Below are 25,361 nucleotides of genomic sequence, written 5' to 3'. Positions count from 1 at the left end.
AAATGGAATCCTTGTTCGCGTTTATGAACTTCCGTTTAGCGCACATTCAATATCCGAACTGCGCGTTATGCTGCTGCAAGGAGCGCGTCTCCTAAAACATCTTCCACGATCGCTTTTGCGTTTGGAACATAGCCGGCTGTGCTACCCTTGACACCTACTGGCTGCGCTGACGCTGTACCACCGATTGGCAAGGTGAACGGCGAGTTCACTTGAGAGTTATTGCCTTTGGTCTAGACTAATTTCTTTTCACCGCGACAGTGCTGTCACATAGAAAGGCCGGAATTGCGGGCTCTCGTAGATATGGGGTGAAGCCCGCCTGCTGACGGAAGGCTGGATATGGCTCTTGCACGGACTGCTTCGAACAGCTGAAGCAGACACGTAAATCAACTGCACTCTTTGTATTTAGGTTACCATTGGAATTGTAGTGTCCCAGTTAAAACTTCGAGAATCTGCGATGACGTTTTTTGAAACATCCCCCACTCCAACTTCGATGTGTGCTCCAATATCAAAGGCACTTGTGGTGGTGGTGGTGGTGACAAACGTTTATTGAATCAAAAAGGGGTAGATGTATGCATCGGCCGGATCTATGAACATCCAGCCCTTACAGATACTGGGTGGGGTCCCTAGTACGGGACCCCAGTGGCGTCGGCCGCTGCCCGGGCGCGCTCGACCAAGGCCTTTTGGGCCTGCAGGTCATAGCAGCCGAGCAGGGTCGCCTCCCAGTCCTCCCGAGTGGGGTTGGGGTGAGGAGGAATAGCTGGGTTGGATGGGCAAGCCCACACCATGTCCGAAGACTTCTCCGCACAGTGCGGACAACTGCCCGTGAAGGAGGGATTAAAATGTTTTAGTGCTGCCGGGCACAGCAGAGTGTTGGTATAAAGACGGAGTAGAAGCCGCTCCTCCGTCTTAGATAGACCTTTACATGGGCGAGGGTAAAGGCTATGACAAGATTGATAATAAAGAACAATGTCTTTAAAAGAATACGCGGGTTCGAATTCGAAATCCTGATTAGGGGGTCGAGATGGGAAGCCCGGAAAGAGAGCGCGCGGGCGGCGGCGTCGGCTGCCTCATTCCCCTCGAGACCCATATGAGCAGGAGCCCATACTATTTTCCGGTAAGCGGGGTCCCCGGTGTAGGTGCAATTTTGAAGTAGTCGGTAGGCTAGGTATGGCGCCCAGCCTTGCTCGACGTTCCGACAGGCCCCTCGCGAGTCGGAGATAATTGTTTTAGAATCAGTGTGGGTAGCTGCCAGCGCAATGGCGACCTCCTCCGCGTGGGTTATGTCATGGGCGCGAAATGTAAGCCCGTTAACCGTTTTAGACTGGTGGACCACTGCGGCCGTGTACCATCCGCCATGGTGGGGGCCGGAGGCGTCCACGTAGTAAATGCCGGGTTTCGACCCATAATGGCGGCCCAGGGCTTCCGCCCGCGCCAGGCGCCGGCCATTGTGGTCTTCACGTGTCATGTTTTTAGGAAGAGGGCGTACGTGGAGGGCGCATCTCCACTCGAAAGGGAGGCGTACACGATCTTCCATAAGGGTGGTATGTTGGATGTGTAGCCGGGCAAGGAGGCGGCGACCCGACAGTGTCTTAGAAAGAAGTGTGTATTGGTTGGTTAAGTGAGCCCGTCGGATTTCCCGGAACGTATTCACCATGCCCAGACCCAGTAGACGCTGGTTGGAGGTGTTCACGGGGAGATCGAGGGCTCTCTTAAAAATTTTGCGCAGGACGACTTCGAGTGCATCCTCGTCTTATTTCCGAAGGTGGAGGTAAGGAGTCGAATACAAGATTCGACTGGTCACGAATGCATGCGCCAGCCGCAAGGCGTCTTTGCACCGCAACCCCCCACGTTTGTTAGAAACCCGGCGGACCATGCGGCCCACCTGGTCCCCCACCTTACGGAGTTTCGCCAAGGTAGTGTCCGACCGTCTATGTTGATGAATAAAGAGCCCCAGTACCCGGACTTCTGTGCGTTCAGGAATTGATCCTGTCTCTAAAAAGAGCTCAATTTTGGCCGTACACTTTGGTGAGGGGCGTATGTGTACAAATTCAGATTTTTGAGGGGAGCATTGAAGGCCGCAGCGGCGAGCATAACGGTCCACTATGGTTGCCGCTTGCTGCAGGTTGGCCTCAATATCTCCAAGAGAACCTTGCGTGGCCCACAGGGTAATGTCATCGGCATACAGCGCATGCTGCACACCAGCGACAGCACCCAACTGGGCCGGCAGGTGCATCAATGCCAGATTGAATAAGAGAGGAGACAGCACTGCACCCTGTGGTGTTCCTCTGGTTCCAAGTTGGAACGGGCCATGTTCGGTGTCCTGGATTTTAATGTAGGATTGGCGATCTGTCAAAAATTGCCGAATGTATCTGAACGCGTTGCGTCCGCAACCGGTTTGTGAAAGATGAGTGAGTATTACCTCATGAGTAACATTGTCGAAGGCCCCTTCAAGTCTAAGGCGAGTATGACCCTGTCGTTGTGAGGGCATTCGACCGGGTCAAGAACGTCTCGATTAAGTTGTAGCAAAACATCCTGTGCGGACCTGTACGGGCGAAATCCGAACAGGGAGTCTGCGAAGATGTGTTGATTTTCCATGAACTCGGACAACCTGTCACGCACCATCGTCTCCATTAGTTTGCCCGCACATGAGGTTAGAGAGATGGGTCGAAGGTTGTCCGTGTTGATAGCCTTGCCAGCTTTTGGAATGAAAGTGACCAGAGCAGTCTTCCAATCGATGGGGAGTGGCGCGTCCCCGAGCCAAATTGAATTGATGTAATCCAATAAGGATTGGTAGGCCGGGTCGGGTAAGTTAGCTAGTAATTTGACTGTAATTTTGTCCCGACCCGGGGCTGTGCCACGTTTCATTTTCGCCAGGGCCGCCCGCAGATCGTGGAGCTGGAACGGCTGATCCAGCTCAGCGTTCTCCGAACCTGCATAAGAGTGCGCCGGTCCGCGGGGGTCCTGGGTAGTGCACAAGTATTGGTCCCGCAACTTGTGCGCTAGCTGAGTTGTGTTGCCCTGAAAGCTGTGTATGGCACGTTGTAAATGTTTCTGAGTTTCTGTGTGTGTGTGCGTTGGGTCGATAAGAGCGCGGAAGAGCCGCCAGGTGTTCCTGCTGGACATCTCCCGCGCCGCCGTGTTGCAACGATCCACCCAGTTGGCGTCTGCGAGCTGGGCCGCATACTCGGCCGCCTGCTGGGTGAGCTCGGAAATTCGAGCCTTAAGTTTACGGTTATGCTTTTGTCGGCGCCACCGGCGGACAAGGCAATGCCGCGCTTCCCAGAGGTGGAGGAGGTGGTTATCCACGTCTGATACCGCCTCGGAAAGCTGAATTTTAGTTTCGGTAGAGCGAAGGCTAGAAACCAATTGTTCGGACCATGACTGGTAGCCTTGCTCGAGTATAGATGTAGCTGTGTTGTAATTTTTCCTAAATTTGGACCAGTCTGGGAGTCGAGCCTGTGTTGTGGGTTTTGCTAATGGTCTGGTCCGAATTGCAGTGTTTAGTATACAGTGGTCGCTACCGAGTGTTTCCTCAGTGTTGACCCAGTCAGCATACTGAATGTTGCGGGTAAAGGTTAAATCCGGACACGTATCCCGAGTCACGGAGTTACCTATACGTGTTGGGTGGACGGGGTCTGTGTGAAGAGTGAGGCCCAACGTAGACGCAAGCTCCGCCAACTTGCGTCCCCGTTTCTCTTCACGGCGGTACCCCCAGCCTCGAGTGGGGGCGTTAAAATCGCCCACAATCAAGAGGGGGTCCCGACCCGCAGCTTTCAGCGCACGGCTGAAAAGGTCCGAGAATGATACATTCGGCAATTTAGGTGGGCAGTAGACATTTAGAATGTGCAGTGGTGGGTCCTGCTTGCGGAGGGGGAGGAGAGTCACCATTACATGGGAATAGCCAAGTTGAAGGTTCAAGTCGACCATATTTGCTGTGTAATTTTTATGAACGCATAGACAAGACGAGGGGTCCTGCTGAAACGTCGTATAGTTTGTTAGGGCGGCGCCTCTTCCTGGCTCCTGAAGGGCCACCACGGCGGGCATATGCTCGAAAGTTGAGAGGAAAAGCCGAAGGTCGGCCCGCTTAGTGCGAGACCGTAGCCCTCGGCAATTCCATTGAGTTACAGTGATGGGGGAGGCCAATTTAGATAAGGGGGAACGCTTACACCGAGGTTGTCCCGCCATGTTCAGGTTTTGGGGTTAGAGGAGGAAAGGTAGATGCCCCGGAGCCATCAACCCGGGGCTGAATATCAGCTCCTGGGAGCGGGCAGCTATCTTCCTCATTTTCGATGTCAATTTCTCGACGCGAAAATTTTGAGGGCCGGCTGGATACGTTTTTGAGAGGAGCGGCCCGGCGAGACGTGCGGGGGAGATTCGCGACATGTTGAGCGATCATGGTAGGAAGGGCCTCCATGACTTTGGCAATGATACGCTCCATTGCCGTCCCGATAAGGGTTTCGAATTTGGCGTTAAGGCGGGCCTCAAGAATGGCCACGGAGGAGTCCGAGGTCACCGGTGCTGCCGCATCGCTCTCCATGGCTTCTGCTTGGGGGGCAGGTTGTGGGGGAGGAGCAGTTTTAGTTTCTAGGGCTTCAATTTTGGCAAGTAGCATCTCGTTTTGGACCCGGAGAGAAGCTACCAAGTTATGAAGCTCGGCGTCGGACGCCGAGCGAGCGTGAGGAGAAGGGGGGTGGGAGGAGGAGGCAACCCTACCCGAGCCGCTCACCTGTTTTCCTTTTTTGACCGCATTTGCCCAGGCACCGCTTTCGCCTTGTTTCAGTTGGGAGAGGGCTTGCTTCCCCGATCCGCCGTGTGGGGGCGGTGGTGGCGCTTGGTCGCCTTTGATGTCCAGGCCGCTTGAAGGCGCTTGCTTCTTGGAATTGGTGGCGTCACCGCCGGTGACGTGATCCTGTTGACGTGGCTTCTTGCCCGTTGCGCCAGTTTTGCCGCCCTTTTGGGCAGTCGTATTGGTGTCGAGGCGGTACTTGGCGGTACAGTCTCTGGAGTTTGTGGCATGGCCGCCACCACAAACAGCACATTTCAGCTTACACTCATGAGGGGCCCGCACTCCCTCGACGAAAGGAGCCTGTAGTCCACACAGGCCACACTTATCTTGAAATGGATTTGGGCATGTGTCTGCCCTGTGGCCCACGGTGCCACACACACCGCAGGCTGGGATAGTGCGCAGGTAGGGCTGCACTTGGACAATTTCTGAGTTGTAGGTCACCGTCCGTGGCTTCACTTTTCCGGCAAAAGTAAGACGAGCCTCATTGGAGGTTCCAAATTTGCGAATTTCCAAGATAGTGCCATGCCTCCACTGGACACCATCTTTCAGGGTTTCCGCTGTTTCGTGATTTGCCACAGTGATGACGCCGTAGCAAATTTCTTCGCCATTTTGCTTGAGATGGCCTCGCAGTGGCACATCTCCTTGAGCTGATTTGATCGCGAAATCACCAAGCAGACGGTCCGCCACGTATTCGTTTTTGGTGCTCGCAATGAGAAGATTTTGCTCGCGGGAAACGACGAAGCTGAGTTCGGACGCCATTTGCACGCCGAGATAGGCACGCAAGGCTAAGCCCAGCTCACCACATTGGAAGACAGTCCCGATGGCCACAGCGGTTCGGGGCTTGATGATCACGACGAAATCGTCGGGGCGGAATTTGTGGAGATGTCTGGGCCTCCACGATGACTTGGGTTGGCGATCCTTGGCCGTGTGCGAGACGCGGTCGTGCTGAGGTGGGGTTGACTTGCCGGATGTCAACCTGGCGTCTGCCGTCATCTTGGCTTTCCGGCGCTGAGAGCGGCTCTCAACGAGACGGAGGAGATTTGAGTCCCGGAGCTGGTCCGATGGTGCCGAATTGGGTTCCCCGGCTTGAGGAACTGTCGACCAGGTCATGGCGTCCGGGTCGTAGCCGCGTTGAGGCAGGGCGTTCGCCATGTTGATGCGGAGAGTAGCTTCCTTCCCGCCGCACGCCGGCGCAGCCGTTAGGCTTAGCGGCGGCGCCACCGAGCGCGAGTGAAAGTCCGCTCTAAAGTGGTGAAAAATTTGCCCACCGCGATTGAAGTGGTGTCCCTGTGTGCCGGGTAACTTGCTGCGTCCGATGGATGCCAAATTTGCGGGGTTTGACGAATTGGTCCGTGGCTCTTGTCAAAAACTGACGGAGCCGAGGTGCCACGCGTGCATACGTGCGCGGGGTGAGACGCATTCAGCCTAACTCCAATGCTCCCAGTCACAGTCAAAAATTTAGCTCGCGCGCTCGCGCCCGGTTTACATAAAGGTTCATTGCTTGTCCTGTTTTATACACCGAACTGTCAATACATCCTTTTAGAGTTCCATATATCCGGGATTGACTGTATTCAACTAGAGGTCCGTGAAGGTGTTGTTAAATAAAAACATTTTAATAATTACCTATGGTCGCAGTATCATATTAGATTAGAACAAGCCTTCAGCAACCTAGACAAATACAACACATTAACTTAAATAGTCAGTTCTGGGCCTTTCCAATCGAACATTTGAAGAGAATAATGCTCGCACCGTATCGCTTTCATCTTTTTACAAAACCTCCGCTCTATATACCATTTGTCATGACTGTCAGAAAACATTTGAGCGTAGAAAAACACCCCATGTCTTGCCCGCTCCATTCTCCTGCTGTATTGATAAGCAAAGTATAGTACTCGGCAGAACCACTTACCTGCTATTATGTTCATTAGTGTGGTCTTCCCAGCACCGTTGTGTCCAAGAAGAACTGTTATTTGACCATTGTATACATTCACTGAGACGTGTGATAGAGAGGTTGTGTTCGCGAATTTCTGCAGAACAAAGAGCATGGTTGTGATTGACATAACAGCAATTTTAATGGCAATTTTTCAATAAAATAGCGTGATTTTATTTTGGAAACCGTTATCTGCTTATTTGAATTAATTATAACTGACAAAGCATAGTGTCATAAAGTACGAATATAGAGAAATGTAGTAAAAAAAAAGGATACACGCCGCGATTGACGTTGCTGGATATAGAATATGGAATTCAGGATGATGCTATAATAAACCAGCGTAATATATTCAGTGTGGAGAAGCCAAGGAGTAACCAATTATGTGGGGGAAACGCTCAGATCATTAGCTGTTTCAGCTTTTTGACGACGGACTTCCCCTAGTCGCTTCGCTCATGGCTCTGAAAGAACTGGCAGATAATGAGCTATTTATATAAACAGGTGGTTCGCAGATGCGATCGGCGGCGGCTGTGCGTGTCAGCTCTGGCGGCATACATATCGAGATCCGCCGCCACCTGACCGCCGCTTTGATTGTACGAGGAGCGAAGAGAGCAATTAAGTCATCGGGAGGTCGCGGGAGCATGTTTTCTAGTACGAAGCGGGATACAGCTTACAATTCTTCTCGGTGCTAATTCTAGTTCATCAATATTTTTGTCCTTGACACGCTATGCTATAACTAAAATGTTATGGCATTTGTAACATTTTCAAACTGAAAGAAGTATTTGCAGCTCTTATACCCGGCGGCAACCTGAAACGTTACACAACCACCTTACATGCCTCTGGACTCTGGTGTTTATAAGGTCAGGTGCCTGCCATTCTCTTGCGCAGAGAGCGAACTCTTGTTTACGAAGCTGAAGATAAACATTTTTGTTTATCGTATAGCAAGGAACGCACTTCTACGCCTCAAAGTAATATCATAGAAAATGTTTACATCAACTTAATCTAATGCATTGAACATCGGTCCTGCTACTTATATTAGTTCTCACCGTTCTGAAGAAACACTTCACAAACATGAATTTACATGTTTGTTCATGTAAATTTATATGAACATGTAAATTTACATGTTCATTGCCCTGTCATAAGGCAATGAAATGCCCCAGAAAGATCGATAACTACGCGGGATTCCTCGCAAAAGTTTGTTGAGGTAGCAGCCGCATCAGTACTGTCAGAAAGCCAGACTTGATGACCATCCTCACTCTGTATTGGATTTATTTCGATGCTCGCTTGATGTGTGCCCGGCGTATGTCTGTATGAAGGAACGCATTCAGGCGTATTTGAACTCATGTTTTGAAGACCAGAGTTGTTGAATATTTTCGCCTTCTAATGCCCGCTTATGAATCCTTTGATCTATGTTCCTTTAAGCCTGAAAGCTGGATTTTGTATTATTGTTTGCTGATGTTAATTCTTCTTGACTAAAATTCACACCTGTCAGAGACCTAACTGTGACTAACATTGTTTCCAGATAAACATATAATGAGCAATAGCGTGCCAACTGTGATGAAAGAAACTCACTTTAGTGACATCCACTACAGAGACCATCCTGCGTAATATGAGAGGCTCATTTTCGAAGAAAAGGCGATCATGGTGTAACGAATCCGCGCCAGGCTCTTCCATGACTGCATGTTCGGGAAATGGCCTCCTGGTCTTCTGTTGGGTGTAAAGAAAATGGAAATGTAAACATTTCACGGGTCTCGTTCCAAGTGTGTATAGGAAGCCGATATTTACTAATAAGCATATCGATACTTCAGCTGGGACGTGAAGAGATCATTCTGCTTATAAACGCAGCAGATCCAGCAGACGGTACTAGTTGCTTCAAGTTTAGGTTCGACTAATCTTATGACGAATGTAAAAGTGTAGCAGAGAGAGGATAATCAAGGAACAAACCTAAATATGTTTGCTATTTCAAGCACCGCGACCAAAAGAACGTAATAACGTAAAATGCCAGCAGTCTCTTAGATTTATCGCAAGTACCGTTCGCCACAACAATCATGAAAAGCTTAATGTTCTGTATTAGACAAGAACAACCAGAGCTCTGTACCCTTCTGAACCCTGTGGAGGGCTGTGAACTGTTAATGCAACGTTATGGTTCCTGCAGGTAACGTGATATTATTCCTTGAATAAAATACTAGGCTATATATATCACCTTAACATTGTGCGCGAAAAGTATTTAGCGAAAAACTCCTACTATTCACAATAACCTCATAGAAACTATCATACTAAACCTATAATAAACTCGCACAAATAATATATCATCTCATACGCATCTCATTCAACGCATGAGAAATACATGACATTATATGATATTTGTATGAGTTTAATGTGAAAAATCTTTATGATGTTATTGTCACTAATGTGGTGTTTTTTCACTAGGGATATTTTAGAGATTTGTGAATAAATCTATATTGTATTCAGGGATAAAATGCCTTGTAAAATAAATGCGTATTACACAACAGAAGAATAATCTGAGACGCCTTGGCTGCACCTATTCGCACTGCAGATTCTCTTACATGATCGCTATTAATGGAGTAGCAATGCAGCCGACGACTATGAATTTACTTAGAACAGTATCTTGAAACTAAATTTAGAGCTGAACCGAAAGCGGAAACCGCCTAATAGAGAGCATGCCCGCATATTCAAAATGTTGTGGTCATCCTGAAATTATACTAAGCATAAACATGAGCAAACCAACTCTTCCTGCTTGAGGTGCACAACATTTTATTGTAGATTAGATATGTATTCCAGGTGTTCCGAAGTGAAGATCCTTTCAATTCGTAATTAGCTTGTGGAGCAGCAAAACTTAAATGTTTTGAGCGGGAAAAGCGCGGAACATCTGATTTTCACTGTATTTATATATATATATATATATATATATATTTATATATATATATATATATTTAATTAGGCATTTTTATCGACTCAGCACAATTTGGAAATAATTTGTTCAGGGTTGTGAAAACACGCCGATTAGACTGACATATCGATTTTATTCGATATTAATCTTAGTGAACAAACGTTATAATTTTGAAAGTTCATGCAATGGGTGCAAGGCATTTTAAAGTTTCTAAGGCAAAATATACAAGTATTTGACTGACAAGGCAGCTATTACTGAAATAAACCCCGTTTTCCTTACCGTAAATAGAGTTGACTTCATTTTCGGCATCGCACGCACACGGGACTGCACTACACTAGAATAGAGTACAAAGGTGGCGAGAACCATGCATGTGGCCGCCATCACAGCCCACACCTCCCCAATAATGATGTTGTCCATGCCAAGGACTCTTGTGTGAACCAGAGTCCAGGTGGCTGCACCTGGAAAGCAGAAGTCCGTGAACTCAAATGATAACAAAAATAATTAAATAATTTGAGTGAGCATTACCTACCATTTTATCAGATCTTTTACGCGACAGCTGAAGAACCGGATAATTATGAATACATTGGTTCTCTATTTCATTACCAGCATACACAGATCATCGTATCACACAGCAACAGTCGGCTCCAGCGGTCATGTAGAGGCTATATCACTGAATGCCTGAGTCATGCTCAGGAAAAAATATCACATTAATGCTAAAAATGGTCAATATTTAAAACTATTCAAGACGTAATAATCATCTTGCTTATATTATTACGAGTACGATACAAGAAAGGATGATATCTAAATGAATATAATCTTTTAAAAAATATTTACTATCACAAAGATAAAATAACGACATGTAGACTTAGAAAAACTGCTTTGGAAAACCGAAGCGAGTAAAATGCTGCAGGTGGTTAAGAAACTTTATGGTTTCGCCGGACCAGCGGAAAACTATGTGAAATGTTTTTGGGTTGATAAGAAAACAAATTTATCTTTCAGGGGATTCCTGACTTGTCTGGAGCCCTCCGTATGCTCTTCCCAGTCTTTGAAAGCTCCAAAAGCTGTTTTGGGCTGCTATTCAAGATGTAAGGAACCTATGGACAAAGTACTTATTAGTGACATTCACTGTCATGTATTGCAGCTTCGACGTCAATGCTCTGTGTTTCTCGAGATACTTATAGTGATATGTTCTTTATTATCATTTAGGCGTTTTATTTTTTGTAATTGTTTGGACTTTCTTTAGTGCAATAAGTAGCTACACTGCGGTTTATCTATGTGGCAGTGGAGACTGAGTACGGCATTTACTGATTTCGTGTCTGCCTCGCAGGTCACCTGTCTTGTCCTAGAAAAACAATTTTCACTTTAACTTCATTATATATATAATGCTGCTGTTGAAAGTAAATTTTTTATATATATTTATTTACAGTACTTTAAGCCCTTGTGGGATGTCAGTGGGTGGCAAAGGAACAAAATACAAACAGGAGGAAAATTACGGCAGAAATACACTTGGAGGTTTTCTCTAAAGTTTTAGATAAGCTGGTATTGTAAAAACGGGCGAATCAGATTATTGAAATCCAGAATGGTTTTCGAGTGGGACGAGTACTTAAACAGGGCCACTCTAGTTGTATATGGCATAATGAGGAATCGGTGTTCTACGTATTGATATTCTGCCTAGTGCTCGGATGTACCGAATACAGTTTAAGTCAAACGTATTTTGATGAAGCATTTACAGAAACGCCGAAACTGATATTTTTCTAGGTGTGTCTCCTTCAGGCAGTTGAGCTTGAATGCGTAGAGCTGTCATAGAATGTGTACGATGTTTTGGCATATTTAATTTTCACGCTCTCGCTGAAGGATATATTGAAAAGACGTAGCTTCTATAATCATTGCTGCAATATATTCGCTTTGGAAGTTTATGCTATGTCTGCATACCGTCAATCCATAAATCATAAATACGGGGAAGAGAACCAAGGAGGAATGCATCATGTTTTCAGTGAACTACTATTCTTACAACACTACATTCAGCGCCGCATATAAAGACCGAATAGCTACATAAGAATGCTAGATTGATATTGTTAATTAAAGTGTAATATTGAAACTGTTAATGCTTTAAGAGACAGGGTATTAGGCTCGTTTAGCCGGATCGCCGTTGCTGTAACCAAGAAACGTGTCGAAAAAGATATGAAATATACGCAATTGAAGGAAATAATTATATGGCCATTGCGAAACCAGGCTATCTACATAACAGGCGGGCTCACATGAAGGATCGTTGGCACCAAGCGAGGTGACGGCGTTATGATCGCAGTTAAAGACGATTATCAACCTTTTCTTGTGCAGATCTACACACTTCTCGAGTTTATTTGGGCGTCTGTTTGCTTTCAGCACACCAAATGTATTTTTGGGGCTTACTATCGTCCCCTTAATAGCGGATATAATTTTTCTGAGCTCCTGAACGACGCTCTCGAACACATTACAACAATGATTCCAAAGTGTATTATTGTCTCAGGTGGCGATTTCAATTATCCCACTATTGATTGGTTGTCTTCTTCTATCTGTTCTCAGAATAATCGCTCTGAATGTGGTCGCCTTTTTCACTTGCTTCTGCTGCATCACCTTCCACAGCTGGTACAGGAGCCCACGCGAGGCAGTCATATCTTAGACTTGATTTTAACTAATCATACCGAACAAGCTACAACACGCGTTCTGGAGAAGATTAGTGACCATAGGCTGGTTCACTGCTCCTTAATGATGCCTCGGACTAACTAAATAAAAGAGAAGAAAACAATGCGCGACTACGCTCATGCAGTTATGCAGAAAATAATCGTATATTTTCTAGTTTTTTATTCCGGTTTGCAGACACCCTTGAAATGCGATCTGCCAACGAGAATGGGCGCCTATTGCGTGAGAAGTTCAAAGAAAGCTGTTGAATATGTTTCTTATATAAAATATCTGGGTATTATTTTACATTTTAATCTCTCTTGAAATGTTCACATACGCCACATCACCAGCAAAGCTTTCAGAAAACTTGGCAAGCTAAGGCGCCGTTTACACTGATAAGACCAACCATAGAATATGCTTCCGTCATAAGGCACACTCACCAGGACTCCCTTTCCAATCTTCTTGAATCCGTCCGGAACAAAGCAGCAAGATTCATTACATCATCCTACTCAAGGTTTCAGAGCGTATGAACAGTTAAATAAATTTTAAATCTGCCATCGCTCGCTTTCAGAAGGAACTTTGCGCGATTATCTTTTCTTACATTATATTATAGCAATTCGGAATTTGCTCGCTCCCATCTTTCTCCTGCTCTTCGCATCTGATCCCACCTTGACCATGCAAACAAAATCCTCCCATTTTTCACATGAACAAAAAATACCAATATTCATCCCTCTCTTTAGCAATAAATGAATGGAATCAGCTGCCGTCTAATATCGCTGTTTTGACTGATTTATCAGCATTTCAAGCAGCATTGATAGCTTCATCTGACGCACCATAGTCGATTTGTGCGCTTTTGTCGTTCCTTGTGTAGAGTTTCCTTTTCTTGATTCTTTCGGTGTCATCTGTGTGTCTGAGTCGGTGAGATCTCAAATGTTTCTTTTATAATATTTTTCTCTGGTTTATTTTCTGTATTTATGATCAGCGTTGTAGTGTCTGTCATGCGCGATGTGCATGGTTTTTTCTTTTGCTGAAACCGCTGCACATGTTTCTCTTTTAAGAGTTCTCCTATTATGTTGAAATGTTGCTTGCCCAACTATTGTTTTCCTAGTTTTGTATAAAGAGACAACCAGTTTTGTATAAAGAGTACTTGACTAGTTATATACTTCCCTCACATACAACCATAACATCATCTGTTATCCTGTTTTTTTGTACCCTGATTTGCTTCCCCCCCTCCCCCCGATGCAATGTCTATACTGGGCCTTTACGGTATTTCAAACAAATAAATAAAATAAATAAAAGACGAGGTGACAACCCTACTCCTCTTGGTATAAATACATGGTCCGCATGGCTTTGTCCAAGTGACCTTCAGCATAATCAAAGGACTAATGGGACAGCCTTTGTGCGCAAGCCTTGCCCAATGTTTGTTGCTATGGTAAGCGGGTGCATGAGCACATGACTACATCACTAACTGACCACTTTACCCTTCAAGAATGATTACCTTTGACCTTCAAATTTGATTTTGACCTTGAAAGTTGAATAATTCTCAATAACTGCAATGTTCACGTGATTGCCGCGCGATGAGGTCTGCAGAATACGCGGTATTAGCAAAACTGCGAAAAGAGCTATGACTCGTCACAATTAGTTTACCCGTTATTATCATTGCTTTTTTAAACGCCTGATACTGCTGGAATTATGTAAAGGTGGCCATGGTTTTGAGCGCCAGTTGTCGCTTTGCGATGGCGGCTAGCGGAAAAGAAAAGTACCAGAAAATATTTGTAACGGTAACTGAGTGAGTTACGCATCCCAATAAATACCTACGCAGAAGCGGCATTTTACACATCAGGTTCGACGGCACTTTACCCTTTTTTTTTTTGTCTGGCAGTCAGGTTTTAACTGGGTAACGTATAAATGTGAAAACAATATGGTGCGTTCTGCTTCCGGATGTGGCTCGGCATCCATCCCCAGCCTTTCCTATGACGTTTAGCTTTTACTGTTCTATTTTAATCCACGCATCGCCACTGGTTAAGCATGCTGCACTGCTTTATTCCGCCAGTGCCTAACCGTTCTTTTACCCATCGCATGCATTATTTGAGCGGCAGCGACCGCAGCCATGGGTCTATCGATAAATTTGAACGTATTACGCAATAACGTTGAAGTTTTGCGTGAGAGATAACATGACACTGGAATTCGACGAGGAAGCGACGTTACAGGCACATGCTTTCCGAAGACAGTTTCAAACGAACCACGACGCTCATGTTAGGTGTAACGACACGCCTTTAAGTCAACTGATTATTACGTGATATAAATAATAACATTAAGACTCCCATATTTTACATCCCTGAACTTTATGAGGTGATCGATTTTTCTTAATAAAAACCTCGCATTGCAGCCGGTTTTTGAACCCATGAGCTTGTCTTTGCCAACCAAACAGAAAACCACTATGACACGCAAGTTACACTGTTACGAGTTGAGAACAAGTGAGCGTTTATTTTTCTCTTGCAGTCTTACATGCTAGATGGTATGTTAGGTGATAATGAGGATTTATTTATTGCAGCAGGAAAAAGTTACGTAAGCATCAATTAGACGAGTAGCAATGTGCATGACGGCGTTCGGTAATCTTCCTTTTGCGAAGCTAAGACGCCAAGGATTCTGAAACAAGTCTGAATTGTGAGGCGTCTTTACGATTTTGTAACACACTCATACGCATATAATGATAGAAATGCTTTAAGCTTCCAACCCGAGGCAAAACTGCTCTTTCGAAGTTTTTCCGGCCTTTTTACTTTGTAGGAGAAACTGCCATACGAAGCTAATTTTGGAACCATTTTGTTTAGAATAACTGTAAGGCAACTGCGCAATGTTGTGAGATACATTTATAAACACATAGAAAAACGTAGCACGAACTTCCATTGGGTTGCAAAACATTTGCTTTTCAAGTTTCTCCCACTGTCAAAAGTAATTAGGACTGCCACTAAGATACATTGTGGAGTGTTTTCTAAAGTACGTGTAAGGCAACTCTGTGGTAATTCGATGCCATTTTGCAAATATATTTTATAAATGATTGAAAAACTACGGCAAGTAGCAATAATGCGTTTCTGAAACTTTTCCTTTGCTGGTGCAAAACAAAGACTAGTGCTGAATCGACATCTCTTTGTACGGCAACATTCAGGATTGAGCGTTATCCCTTCAGAGGCCGGCTTCACAACGTAAACTGTCCGTAAGCTCACTTCTCTGTACGCTAGAAGCACCAACTTGCGGCTTTATCGTAATAAAAGGAACAAAGAAACAGCGCTAACAGACATGACGAGTGGGCAGACGCGACCGGCAAATGCGCACGTCTCGTCTTCCCACTCGTCCCATCTGTTCGTTCTATTCAACATCTACCAACTAGACCGACAAAGCTCTCTTCTTGCATGGTAGTGAGTGGGCGTGTATAAAAATATCCGCAGGTCGCTATCTCTAGTTCCTATAAGGCGGAGCCTATGTCGGGCGCTAAAATTGTTTGGCGCCGAACTGTTACAATGTAGCGTTCTTGGGCGCGTTTTTATTACCATCTGAAATTTCTCCCTTGAAAGATAATACCCAAAATTATGAGTGACTTGTGTAATGAAATGTGGAGATCAATAAATTTCAGTTGTGGAAAACTGCTAAGCCACATAAAAATCCTATTTTTGCTCCAAACGTTATATTACTCCGATTGGCCGCTTTTATCGGGCTTTGTGTCCCAAGGTAATCTTAATTCGTGAATATTCACCTTCGTAATCGAGAGCAAGTCCAACGATCTTCAGTATCCAGTACACTCCAAGGCAGGGCGTAACCGACGACAGGAGCTTCAAATTCCTAGGCGCGTACAGGTATCCGCCAAGTGGTGATTCGTAACCTTCAATCATTTGCCAAGGTGTGAAAAGCATGATCGGAAACCAATAGATGACTGCGAACGTCACGGCGATGCTTGCTGTGAAAGAAAAGCAGACAGTTGTAGAGCTACAGTCTGATCTTGATCAGCCGAGATGAGTAATATATACTGTGTAGTTACTCTAAAAAGCAGTGCATTTCAGAAAATATCTCAACGCCTCGTTGCTCCTGTTCAGATACCTCTTTATGGAGAGCCCTGAAAAGTGGGCTTGAAAGCCCGGTGAGTAACCTAGGGCATCATTTCCCTACTTAATATTCTGTATTTCTTATCAGGATGGAAGAATTCTATGGAGAATTTTGGGGTCCGCACTGAATGGATATTACACTAAAATATGCCTTATATCACAGTTCAAACGTAGCGCAAAAGCAGCTCATCCGGATGATTTTCGTCAGCCGAGGTTTTGATGATTGACGTCGCCTGCTAGTAAAAGGCATCCTTGTAGATTACAGCGAGGAAGGTCTTTAGAATTTTTATATGTACCGGAACTCTGCACATTACACTGTTAAAAAGCTGATCTTGTGCCCTGAAGATGTTTGACGATGATTGTAGCCGTTCACCTAAAGCTAGTGTTTCTTGAACGTTTAAAAAAATCATTCTTAAAATATTTGCATTATATATACTTTCTGAAGACATAAAACAACTCAGGAGACAGGACGCAGAAAAGATGCAGACCGGAGAAGCGTAGGCTAACAACTGATTTATTGAACGAAACATCCTTCGTTCAAGAGCAAAACGCGCGCTCAAACTTAATGCTAAAAGCAAAAGTACCCTATCTTATCAACCCAAAAAGTGAAGTTCGTTCTGATATAGGTGAATTGATGCCTCGCTAACACATTTTGCCGCACCGTATCTAGCAATTTGCCAGGCTTCAAAAATATCGCGTGCCTTCCTGTACTTCGCGCAGCCTATATACTTTCTTTGGTTGAAAAGCGGCGTACAAAATACATTTTTTGCCATTCACATCACTAGAGTAGCAGTGCCTTGCTAAATGCTGCCCACTGTGCTGATTCAAAGAGTTACTGCGCTCCTGAAGACTTTTATTGATGCAGCATGCCGTCTGCCCTACATATACGGAACCACAGCTGAATGGGATCTTGTATATAACTCCTATTTTACAGGTTACACACTTACGTCTGTGGTTGACTCTGCACCCAACTTTCTTTTGCAGGTTATTGCTTGTTAATCAGAATAAACGAGACAATTTACCTGGGGCGGAAAAGAACACGTTGACACCAAATTTCCCCGCCACCTTCTTCAAACCGTGCGATGTCTTGTGCAGATAAGGAAGGACCTCAATCGTCTTCATTACGCTTTTAGTGAATTCTTGTTGGTTTCGTTTTGACCGTAGGGTTTGCAGCAAAGATTTTGCAACACTGTTCAGAAGAGCAGCAGGATAATCGCAGAGTAAAGCCGATCTACTTGACTGGTAAAACTACAATTCACTATGTGTGGGCATGACTTGACAAACAAGGATCTTAAACAGGAGGTTGCGATTCCCCGCTTTGCGAGCTTTGAGTGGCAACAATAATAGGATAAAAGAGCCTTCTTCGTTCTTGGTAAATTGGCCCAGCATAGATAGCCCTCTTTATGAAATAACAATTTTAAGTCTAAAAACTGTTAACGAGAGCTCTCCGGGAGCTGAAAGGTAAAATTCAAATTAGAGGCTGCGGATTTGAAGGACGCTGGAATTTCATTCGTAATTATTTGTAGACCATCGTCAGGGTAATATTTAAAAGGATTAAAAAATCGTCAAGGTATCCGATTACATGCGTGATTTAGTCGTCAGTAAGAATGCACGAAGGTTCAGTGTCAACTTTGGCTAAAAATATCTCAGTTAAAATAGGCGCCACGCTCGAACTTATACATATACCTCGACGGTGTCTATAAAACTAGTCCTTGAAAGTTGCAATGGCAGAAGAAAGATATAGTTTCAGCAATTCAAGAAAACTGTCGACGGAAATGCCGCATTTATTCTGGAAGGACACCACTCCTGTATACGCTCGATGCAGTTGCGGACCGCAAAGAGCAACCTATCGTGGGACACTGAATAGAACAATTCCTCAATGTCTATTGAGAAACTTGAGTTGATACTTGAAGGTTTCTCACTAAAACGTTTCGCCAAGCTGTCAAAGCGACTGATCTTGTGCGGATCTTCAGGTGCCGTTGCAGATACCTGCTGACAATTACTTGCCAAGTACCTCTTTCGGTCACGATGGGTTGAAAAGGACACTCCGGTTTGCGGCTCTTTGCACTGAAGACTACCGTTAGAACATAGACCTTGTTCTTGTCGACTTAATTTTTCAGGTGTTAAATTTTTTTCTCAAGAAGGGCTACAGCCTTGGCTTTGGCTTCGGTTAGTTTTTGAGGCGAAGGCCTGAAGTTTTTTTTTTTAAGCTAAAACGGGGCCTTTTCACCAAATAGGTTCTCAGACATGACCACAAAGTCGCCTTCCTTATCGACCAACATTAAACCATGTCCGTGGTCATTAAGGCAGCTGGCTACTCTTCTCAACAGGGAAGTGCCATCCTTTTTCTCTTCGTAACCACTCTGCAGAAAGTCAATGCCTTCCAGTAACCAGCGTCCTTTCTCTTCTCCCGACACCTTCTCTGCTATCTTGTGCGCCGAAGCGAGAAGGTCATGCTTCTTAAACGGCACTTGAAGGCAATACTTCTGACCTCTACTTTTATGCCTTCAGAATGCCTTACCAACTAGCCTCTCATCACATACTTCTCATTATATATACATTGCTGTGGTACATGCAAGTGCATCGGATATATGATAACATTAAAGCTATTTATTATTTCAAGTGAACTAATGAACTTAATATTTCTGCTTTTGGAAAACAACCTTTATTGCCAGATTTGAGGCCGTCATCATCAATTGTGCGAACCAAGTTCGAAAATACTTTTAATCGGCACTGTAGTCCAAATTAATGAGCGCCAAAAACATGCGCATTCTAAACCTATTTGAGTGCATTCAATCTCATAAAATGGTGTTGCTGCGCGCTTTCATCGCTAAATTAACGTCAAATATTTTTAATCATCAAACCAAAAAACTGAGGAACTAATGGATACAAAATCCAAGGGACGCCATTTTGTAAATGTGTAATAGGAGAAATAATTCAACAAATATTTATATATGCTTTTTTTTATGTTGGGGTATTTTGAACGGCATTGGTGATCAAGAATGTTTTAAATCCGTGTGCTTACCTCTAATTTGCGGTCTTCAATTTTGTGGTATAATATTCTCTCAAGAAGTAAGGCATTAAACTGCATTAACAATTTTCAAGCAAACAATCAGTATTGCAATCACAGAGCTGTATCATGCGCACAATGTCCGCCTGGCTGTAAAATGTACCGGCTCCGAAAGCAAGGATGTACCGTCTGTTAGAGGAGTTCTACCCCTTTGCAACACATAGAACCTCTCGGTACCCGTCATATATTTAAAACACATATCTCTAAACAATCAAACCACCACAACTTGCATCTGAATTTATTACTTTTTCGTCAGTAACTTGATGCTAGAAACAAGAACACGCGTTATCATTTGAATGAAATATAGAAAGCACACACAGAATAACTAAACTTCCCGAAGAATCAATTTACTCGTTTTAGATCCTGTTGTGGCAGCTTTAAGCAGAAGCCTCAAGGTGGCGCAATGCTTTCCTAAGAGCTTTCTATTTGTTTTTATTGCATGTTGTAATCTTGGAACTCGCCCCGTTCTGTTAAATCATTATGTGCCGGCTGCCACTATTATGTTTCTTTCCTGTTTATTCTAGCATTTAATCGCAACGATTACAATGAACAATCACGTTTTATAAACCGTTGTGCGTTTTTTTTAAATCACTGCGGTTATTAGAGCAACTGGAGAAAAATTCTGAAAATGCTTTGGCGCAATTGGTAAAATTACTTTTCAAGAATAGTAAACGAGTAAAACTGGTGCACATTTTTTGCGTACCCAAAAGAAATTTCACGCGTTATAACAGAAGAGACATTGCTTAGGCAGACAAATAGATAAACATCTCATAATCGGTTCCCGATTGAAACACTTCCAAATGCTCCATTCCAATTTCGCGCTTGAATTCTTCTTTGAGTACTTGTTCTAAGAACTGTTAGAAACTGCACTACTGTTCGGATGCAGGAATGAAAGTTTAATGTATTGTGATGAAGACCTGGCAGTGGATACACCCGCAAACTCCCTTTCCTTCAGTATAAGCATGGTCATCAAGTTAAATTCTCGTGATTCATCGGCAAGGTCTTTGGCTGTGCCGGTTGCGCTGATATTTTGTTTGTTTGTTTGTGGGGTTTAACGTCCCAAAGCCACTCAGGCTGTGAGAGATTCCGTAGTGTATTGGTACGGAGTAATTTCTACCCCTGAAGTTCTTTAACGTGCACTGACATCGCACACGGGAGTCTTGCTTTTCGCCTCCATTGAAAAGCTACCGCCGAGGCCGGGATTCGATTCCGCAACCTTGGGAACAGTAGTCGAGCGCCGTAACCACTGTACCACCCCGGCGGGGATGATATTTCGCGTTGCCTCAATGAGCGCGATTTCCGGCTTTGTGAAACTGCCAATGGAGAGCCACTCTACTGTAGCGTGTGAGTATAATGCCGCAGTAGTTAACGCCCCATAATTGCTTTCCATCATGGCAGTGATGCTGTGTCCCCCGTTAAACTTACGTGAACGGAAGAGGCTAGCCACGAGCAGTGCGTGGAGAGTGGAGAGGCAGGAGAAAAGCAGGAATGTCACGACCAGGAGTCCTGCGTCCAGATTCTCCGATGCGAAGTATGTGGTGCCTTCCGAATCGGAAAGTGTCATGAAAAGAAGCACGATGGTACTGCTCACAGTGCCCGTGACGACGCCAACGGCCAGGTGACCAAACCAGTAGGCAGCCTCCAAGAGTCCCGAAAGTTGCATTATGTACTGTGGATGGAGCAACATGTCTTTGGTTACTTTACTCTAGACAGGCACTCCTAAAGGGTCATAATTGTGGCAATATAAAGTATTGTGGCCACGTTTGATATGTCAGCCTATTTCCCAGTATTGTAATAACCATTCACTGCAAACACTTATATTAAGAAAAACGTTACCTCATATTTTATAACATAAATGTTTTTTTACGTGGATGTGACAAAGAATATATTTTGGCGGTAAGTCGGTTCTAGAACGGCGTCTAGATGCAATAAAGTGACTTCGTACCGACACGTGCAGTAGCACCGCTCATCAACAGTCCCAGATTAACAAAATAATCTTCTGCACAAGCCATTTCTTTCCATACAAAGTGTTGTGACGCAATGCTGGTATTATTTACGTTAAGACGAAATAAAACAGCGTTATGGGGTGAGCTCTCAATTAGAAGAGCTTGTGATGCGCAGGCTGACAACTAACTTTCCGCTCTCCGGAGAGCGTGCATTCTATCAAATTTTGTTATTACATAACGTGTCGCTACACCGGTCTTGTTTTTAGGTTATACTATGCACTAAGTGGCACGCCTTCTTCTATTAGACAGGTCAGTTTTGAGTTTCTTCCATGGAGGAGCATCATAAATTACAGAAAAGTTGGAAATCACATCAACATAGCGTTGGGTGTATGTGGAGATGGTGTTAGAAATCCCCATAATTAGATATAACATGTTAGCTCGCCGTAGCCGATATATAAAGGGTTGTCATTGATAGTCCTTGGTGGGTTGAAGTATTGTTCCTTAAACTGCGTATTTAGGAACGTTCCTGGAGTTCGAGTGCAGGATTTATTACCAAACAGTCATTGCTCAGAAATCCTTCTCAAGATAAGGGTACTGAGTGTTCAAATAGTCACAACTATACATTCATTACGCTGGGTTATACTTTTCTGAATTAGTTCGGAACCACTCATGCCATATTGCCGAAAAGGTTTCTCCTGCATGAACTACGTATGTGGTAAGGCTTTTTGCAGCAGTGTATAGATCGGTCACATGATTTATTGGTCGTTTCGCAATCGAGATGATGATGATGATGATGATGATGATGGCATCAATGCTCCATGGCGGGTGGAAAGAAAAATGATAAAATGTGTTTTTTTTTTTACCCCCGCTCAGAACGAAAATGAACACATTGAACAATGGGACATTTTTCATCATCACAGATCTCATTTAAAACTGGCCTGGCCATTATACTTCGCTATGTTTTCCTTTAGCGCAATTACCACCATGGTTAGCTCAATAAATGCATTAGGATAACAGATCTCTAGGGTTACGCCCACAGTGCCGAAGGAAATGAAGAGCGCCGCAACTGCAGGGCTCCAGAAGTTTACACAGCCTGGTTTTTTTTTTTCAGGTGCATTGACGTGGCACAGCGTGCTGACGAGTTGCACTTCGCTTCGATCGCAACGCGGCCACCGCAGCTTGGTTCAAACCCCCATCCTTACTACCAACAGTAGGGCACCCTAACAATTGATGCATCAAAGCGGGCTGTGAAGATGACCGATTAATCAGCGCACAAAAAAAAGACCTCTACTACCTCCCGTGTGATGGAATTAAAGATGACATTGGCGGTGTTTGGTTTATGACTACTTTGCCAGTTCAAATATATCTCAGGGCGTTAGGCTATAGAGCCTGTAATCGCTAAGCCTCGAAGTACGCGGGACTCGCTAGCGATCCCCTGTCACCGTCTAATCCGTTTTTCTAAATGATGCGCGGGCACCAGTGACAAATGATTTGGCGGCCGGAACATACCCAGTATTCGCTAGCTGGCTGAATGTGCAGCAACGGATTACACGTGTCGGGACTTGGTCGGTCCTGACAGTTCGGTAATAAAATAATTCAAGAGCAGTGGATGCCGTACCCGTAGCCCGGATGCTGACTCGGCGACCACGGAGCTGACACGCAGGCAGAAGGGCACGCTGTACGAGAGTGCCAGGAAGAGCAGAACTTTTTCGCGGTAGCCGCGGTTGTCTAGAGGCAGAGCCGTCTGCGGGAACTGTCTGGTGTACACCTGAAAAAGCAAGTGAAAACCATAATTCGAGAAACAGCTAATAATGTGAAGTTCGGTAATTAGGAGCGCGGATGTTTACAATACTTTATATATGGCACCAATATTTTGGAAGACATTTTTGACGTTTCATTTATTTCATTCTGGTCAGTTGCACGCAAAAATTTGATAGGTACCCCTCGAAACAACTTCTATAAATAGCACCTACTTGTTTCTTATGAAGGTTTTCGGAGGAATGATGGAAAGGAAGCTATTTAGTAAATTTTAAATAAGCAGCATGCTGATAATCGCTGCTAGCCTTAGAACAAGCGCCGGCTATACAAGGCGGATGTTTTCCTAAGGAAAGAGTGTAAAGCCTGAGTGAAATTCAACTGAGATTGCGTTCACAGCTGTAGTTCTTTGAGCACAAATTCGCAAGCACCCAATTCCAGTGCCAGGTTTGCCCCGTTTGATCTATTTTTTTCATGCACTGAGTTAATGCGTCAGCCATGGCGCTCTGCAGTCGCATTTCCATCACATTTGTTTTAATATATTACTGTTCTTGGCCAACTACAAAAGGCACGTGGTTTTCAAAGAAACACTAATGCAGTGGCGATGTTTTAGGCAGGTAGAAGGCGTGCAATGGGCATGTTATCATGGATATCAAGAGCATCTATAATTCCCGATCCATACGTGATAGGCATGGACATTTTGTTACCTTATTGGTTGTGCAGGCATAACTTTCAGGATCAACTTTTGTCCCGAGTTGCAGAAACGTAGAACTAGCCAGCAGGCATGAAGGTACGATGGAGCAGAAAGGGGCTACGTCTAAGAATCTTCAGAATTGCATATGAGGAGTATGCTATAAACATCATCAGGTAAATAAATCGGTGGTCCCATTCCTAAAGCCGACCCATTTCACACATCTTTAACACAAATTCTTCATTCTCATTGACTATAATGACCGAAGAGATGCCAAATTCTTTTTCTAACGTTTGACATTGAAACACTATCAAATAGAGTCTCACCTTACAGATTGAGCACGGCATTTTTGTTAACGCTTTTCAGTTCATTTCAGCGATGTTAAGGCATTTTTAGTTTTACGTTCAAGCTATTTATGGACAGAATCATACATTCGCCAACTACGATTGGCTTGTAATTTCGAAATGCACTTGCACTCTGTGTGCTGGGTTGAATAGTCCATGATTTCTACTGACTTTCACGGCCTTACCGGCTCCTCTCTGCCACATAATGAATCTAGCTCATAATATCGAACTTCGTACCGTTATAATGCATTCCCCATTTTGAATCAATAAAATATTTTCTAAGGCGTACGTAACTATCGAAAAAAGATATTGCCAGCATAATTTTGAAACAACCTGAGTAGGAGAAGACAAATATAGGTGAAGTTATTTCTCTTATGGCTTCATGCTGTCTGTGCTAGTTTGTTAGAAAATTACCTCTTCTAAAACGTCGCGGACGCATTTTAACATTCAGTAGTTCAAAATATATTACATGATCTTGCAAACCGCAACTGCATAAAAAATGGTTTGGAGGGTGAAATTTGTTATTCAATTCAATAACAAATATTTTAGGAATCAGCCTTCCAGACAATAATTTATATCAGGCCGCCACTTCAAGCATTCAATTCAATTCAATTCAGTTTATTTCCGTCAAAGCGGCAGGGGCTCGAACAAAAGTGAAAAACACTTCACTTGACGAGGTTCAAGCCCCTGTGTACAAGGCATACAGCGGTCGTACAATACAGCATACAGCGGTCGCAAATGTTTAGATAAGCTATGCATAATCTGCAGGACAACCTTTTATAGGAAAAAATAAATGTGCAAGGACATTGCATAAACTGAAGCAAACATAATAAAATAAAAAAGCTTCATTTGTATGTTCAAAAATTGCTCATTCAGTGTAATGGACACAATACATATATACAGTATGGACAAAAATAAAAAAAAAAGATAAAGAAATAGTCATCATTATACAATTCTTTACGAAGGAACCATCTCTATTATGATGCAAAGTCTTCAACGTTGACATACTAACATTTTCTACCATTATATTGTGAGTGTGGAGATAATTAAGTAACGATGGAAGTGAAAATTCCAACATTTGGCGGCTAAAGGTTGTGCGTAAAAAAGGAACTTTCCAAATTTCTGGTGACCGGGATGTAGACCTACCCTCCCTTAAACTTAAATTTGCAATGAATGTGA

At 44.1% G+C, this 25,361-nt stretch overlaps 1 protein-coding gene across 1 annotated transcript in view; it reads right to left on the bottom strand.

The window, feature by feature from the left end:
* The window catches only part of LOC146200209 (uncharacterized), a 99,863-nt gene extending 75,678 nt beyond the window's left edge, over positions 1-24,185 (bottom strand). The window contains exons 1-6 of the mRNA XM_084592297.1: positions 24,165-24,185; positions 23,011-23,160; positions 20,872-21,115; positions 16,031-16,231; positions 9,901-10,079; positions 6,693-6,810 (exon numbers count right to left, since the gene is read on the bottom strand). Of these exons, the coding sequence (XP_084448423.1) occupies positions 6,693-6,810; positions 9,901-10,079; positions 16,031-16,231; positions 20,872-21,115; positions 23,011-23,160; positions 24,165-24,185 (913 nt within the window). The remainder of the gene's footprint in view (positions 1-6,692; positions 6,811-9,900; positions 10,080-16,030; positions 16,232-20,871; positions 21,116-23,010; positions 23,161-24,164) is intronic.
* Positions 24,186-25,361: the final 1,176 nt, after the last annotated feature.

Source organism: Amblyomma maculatum, chromosome 2 (assembly GCF_055883805.1).
Source record: "Amblyomma maculatum isolate TAMU_Amacu chromosome 2, ASM5588380v1, whole genome shotgun sequence".
Taxonomy (NCBI): Eukaryota; Metazoa; Arthropoda; class Arachnida; order Ixodida; family Ixodidae; genus Amblyomma; species Amblyomma maculatum.
Note: the sequence above shows the minus strand (reverse complement) of the source record. Positions and strands in the feature narration are given on the sequence as shown.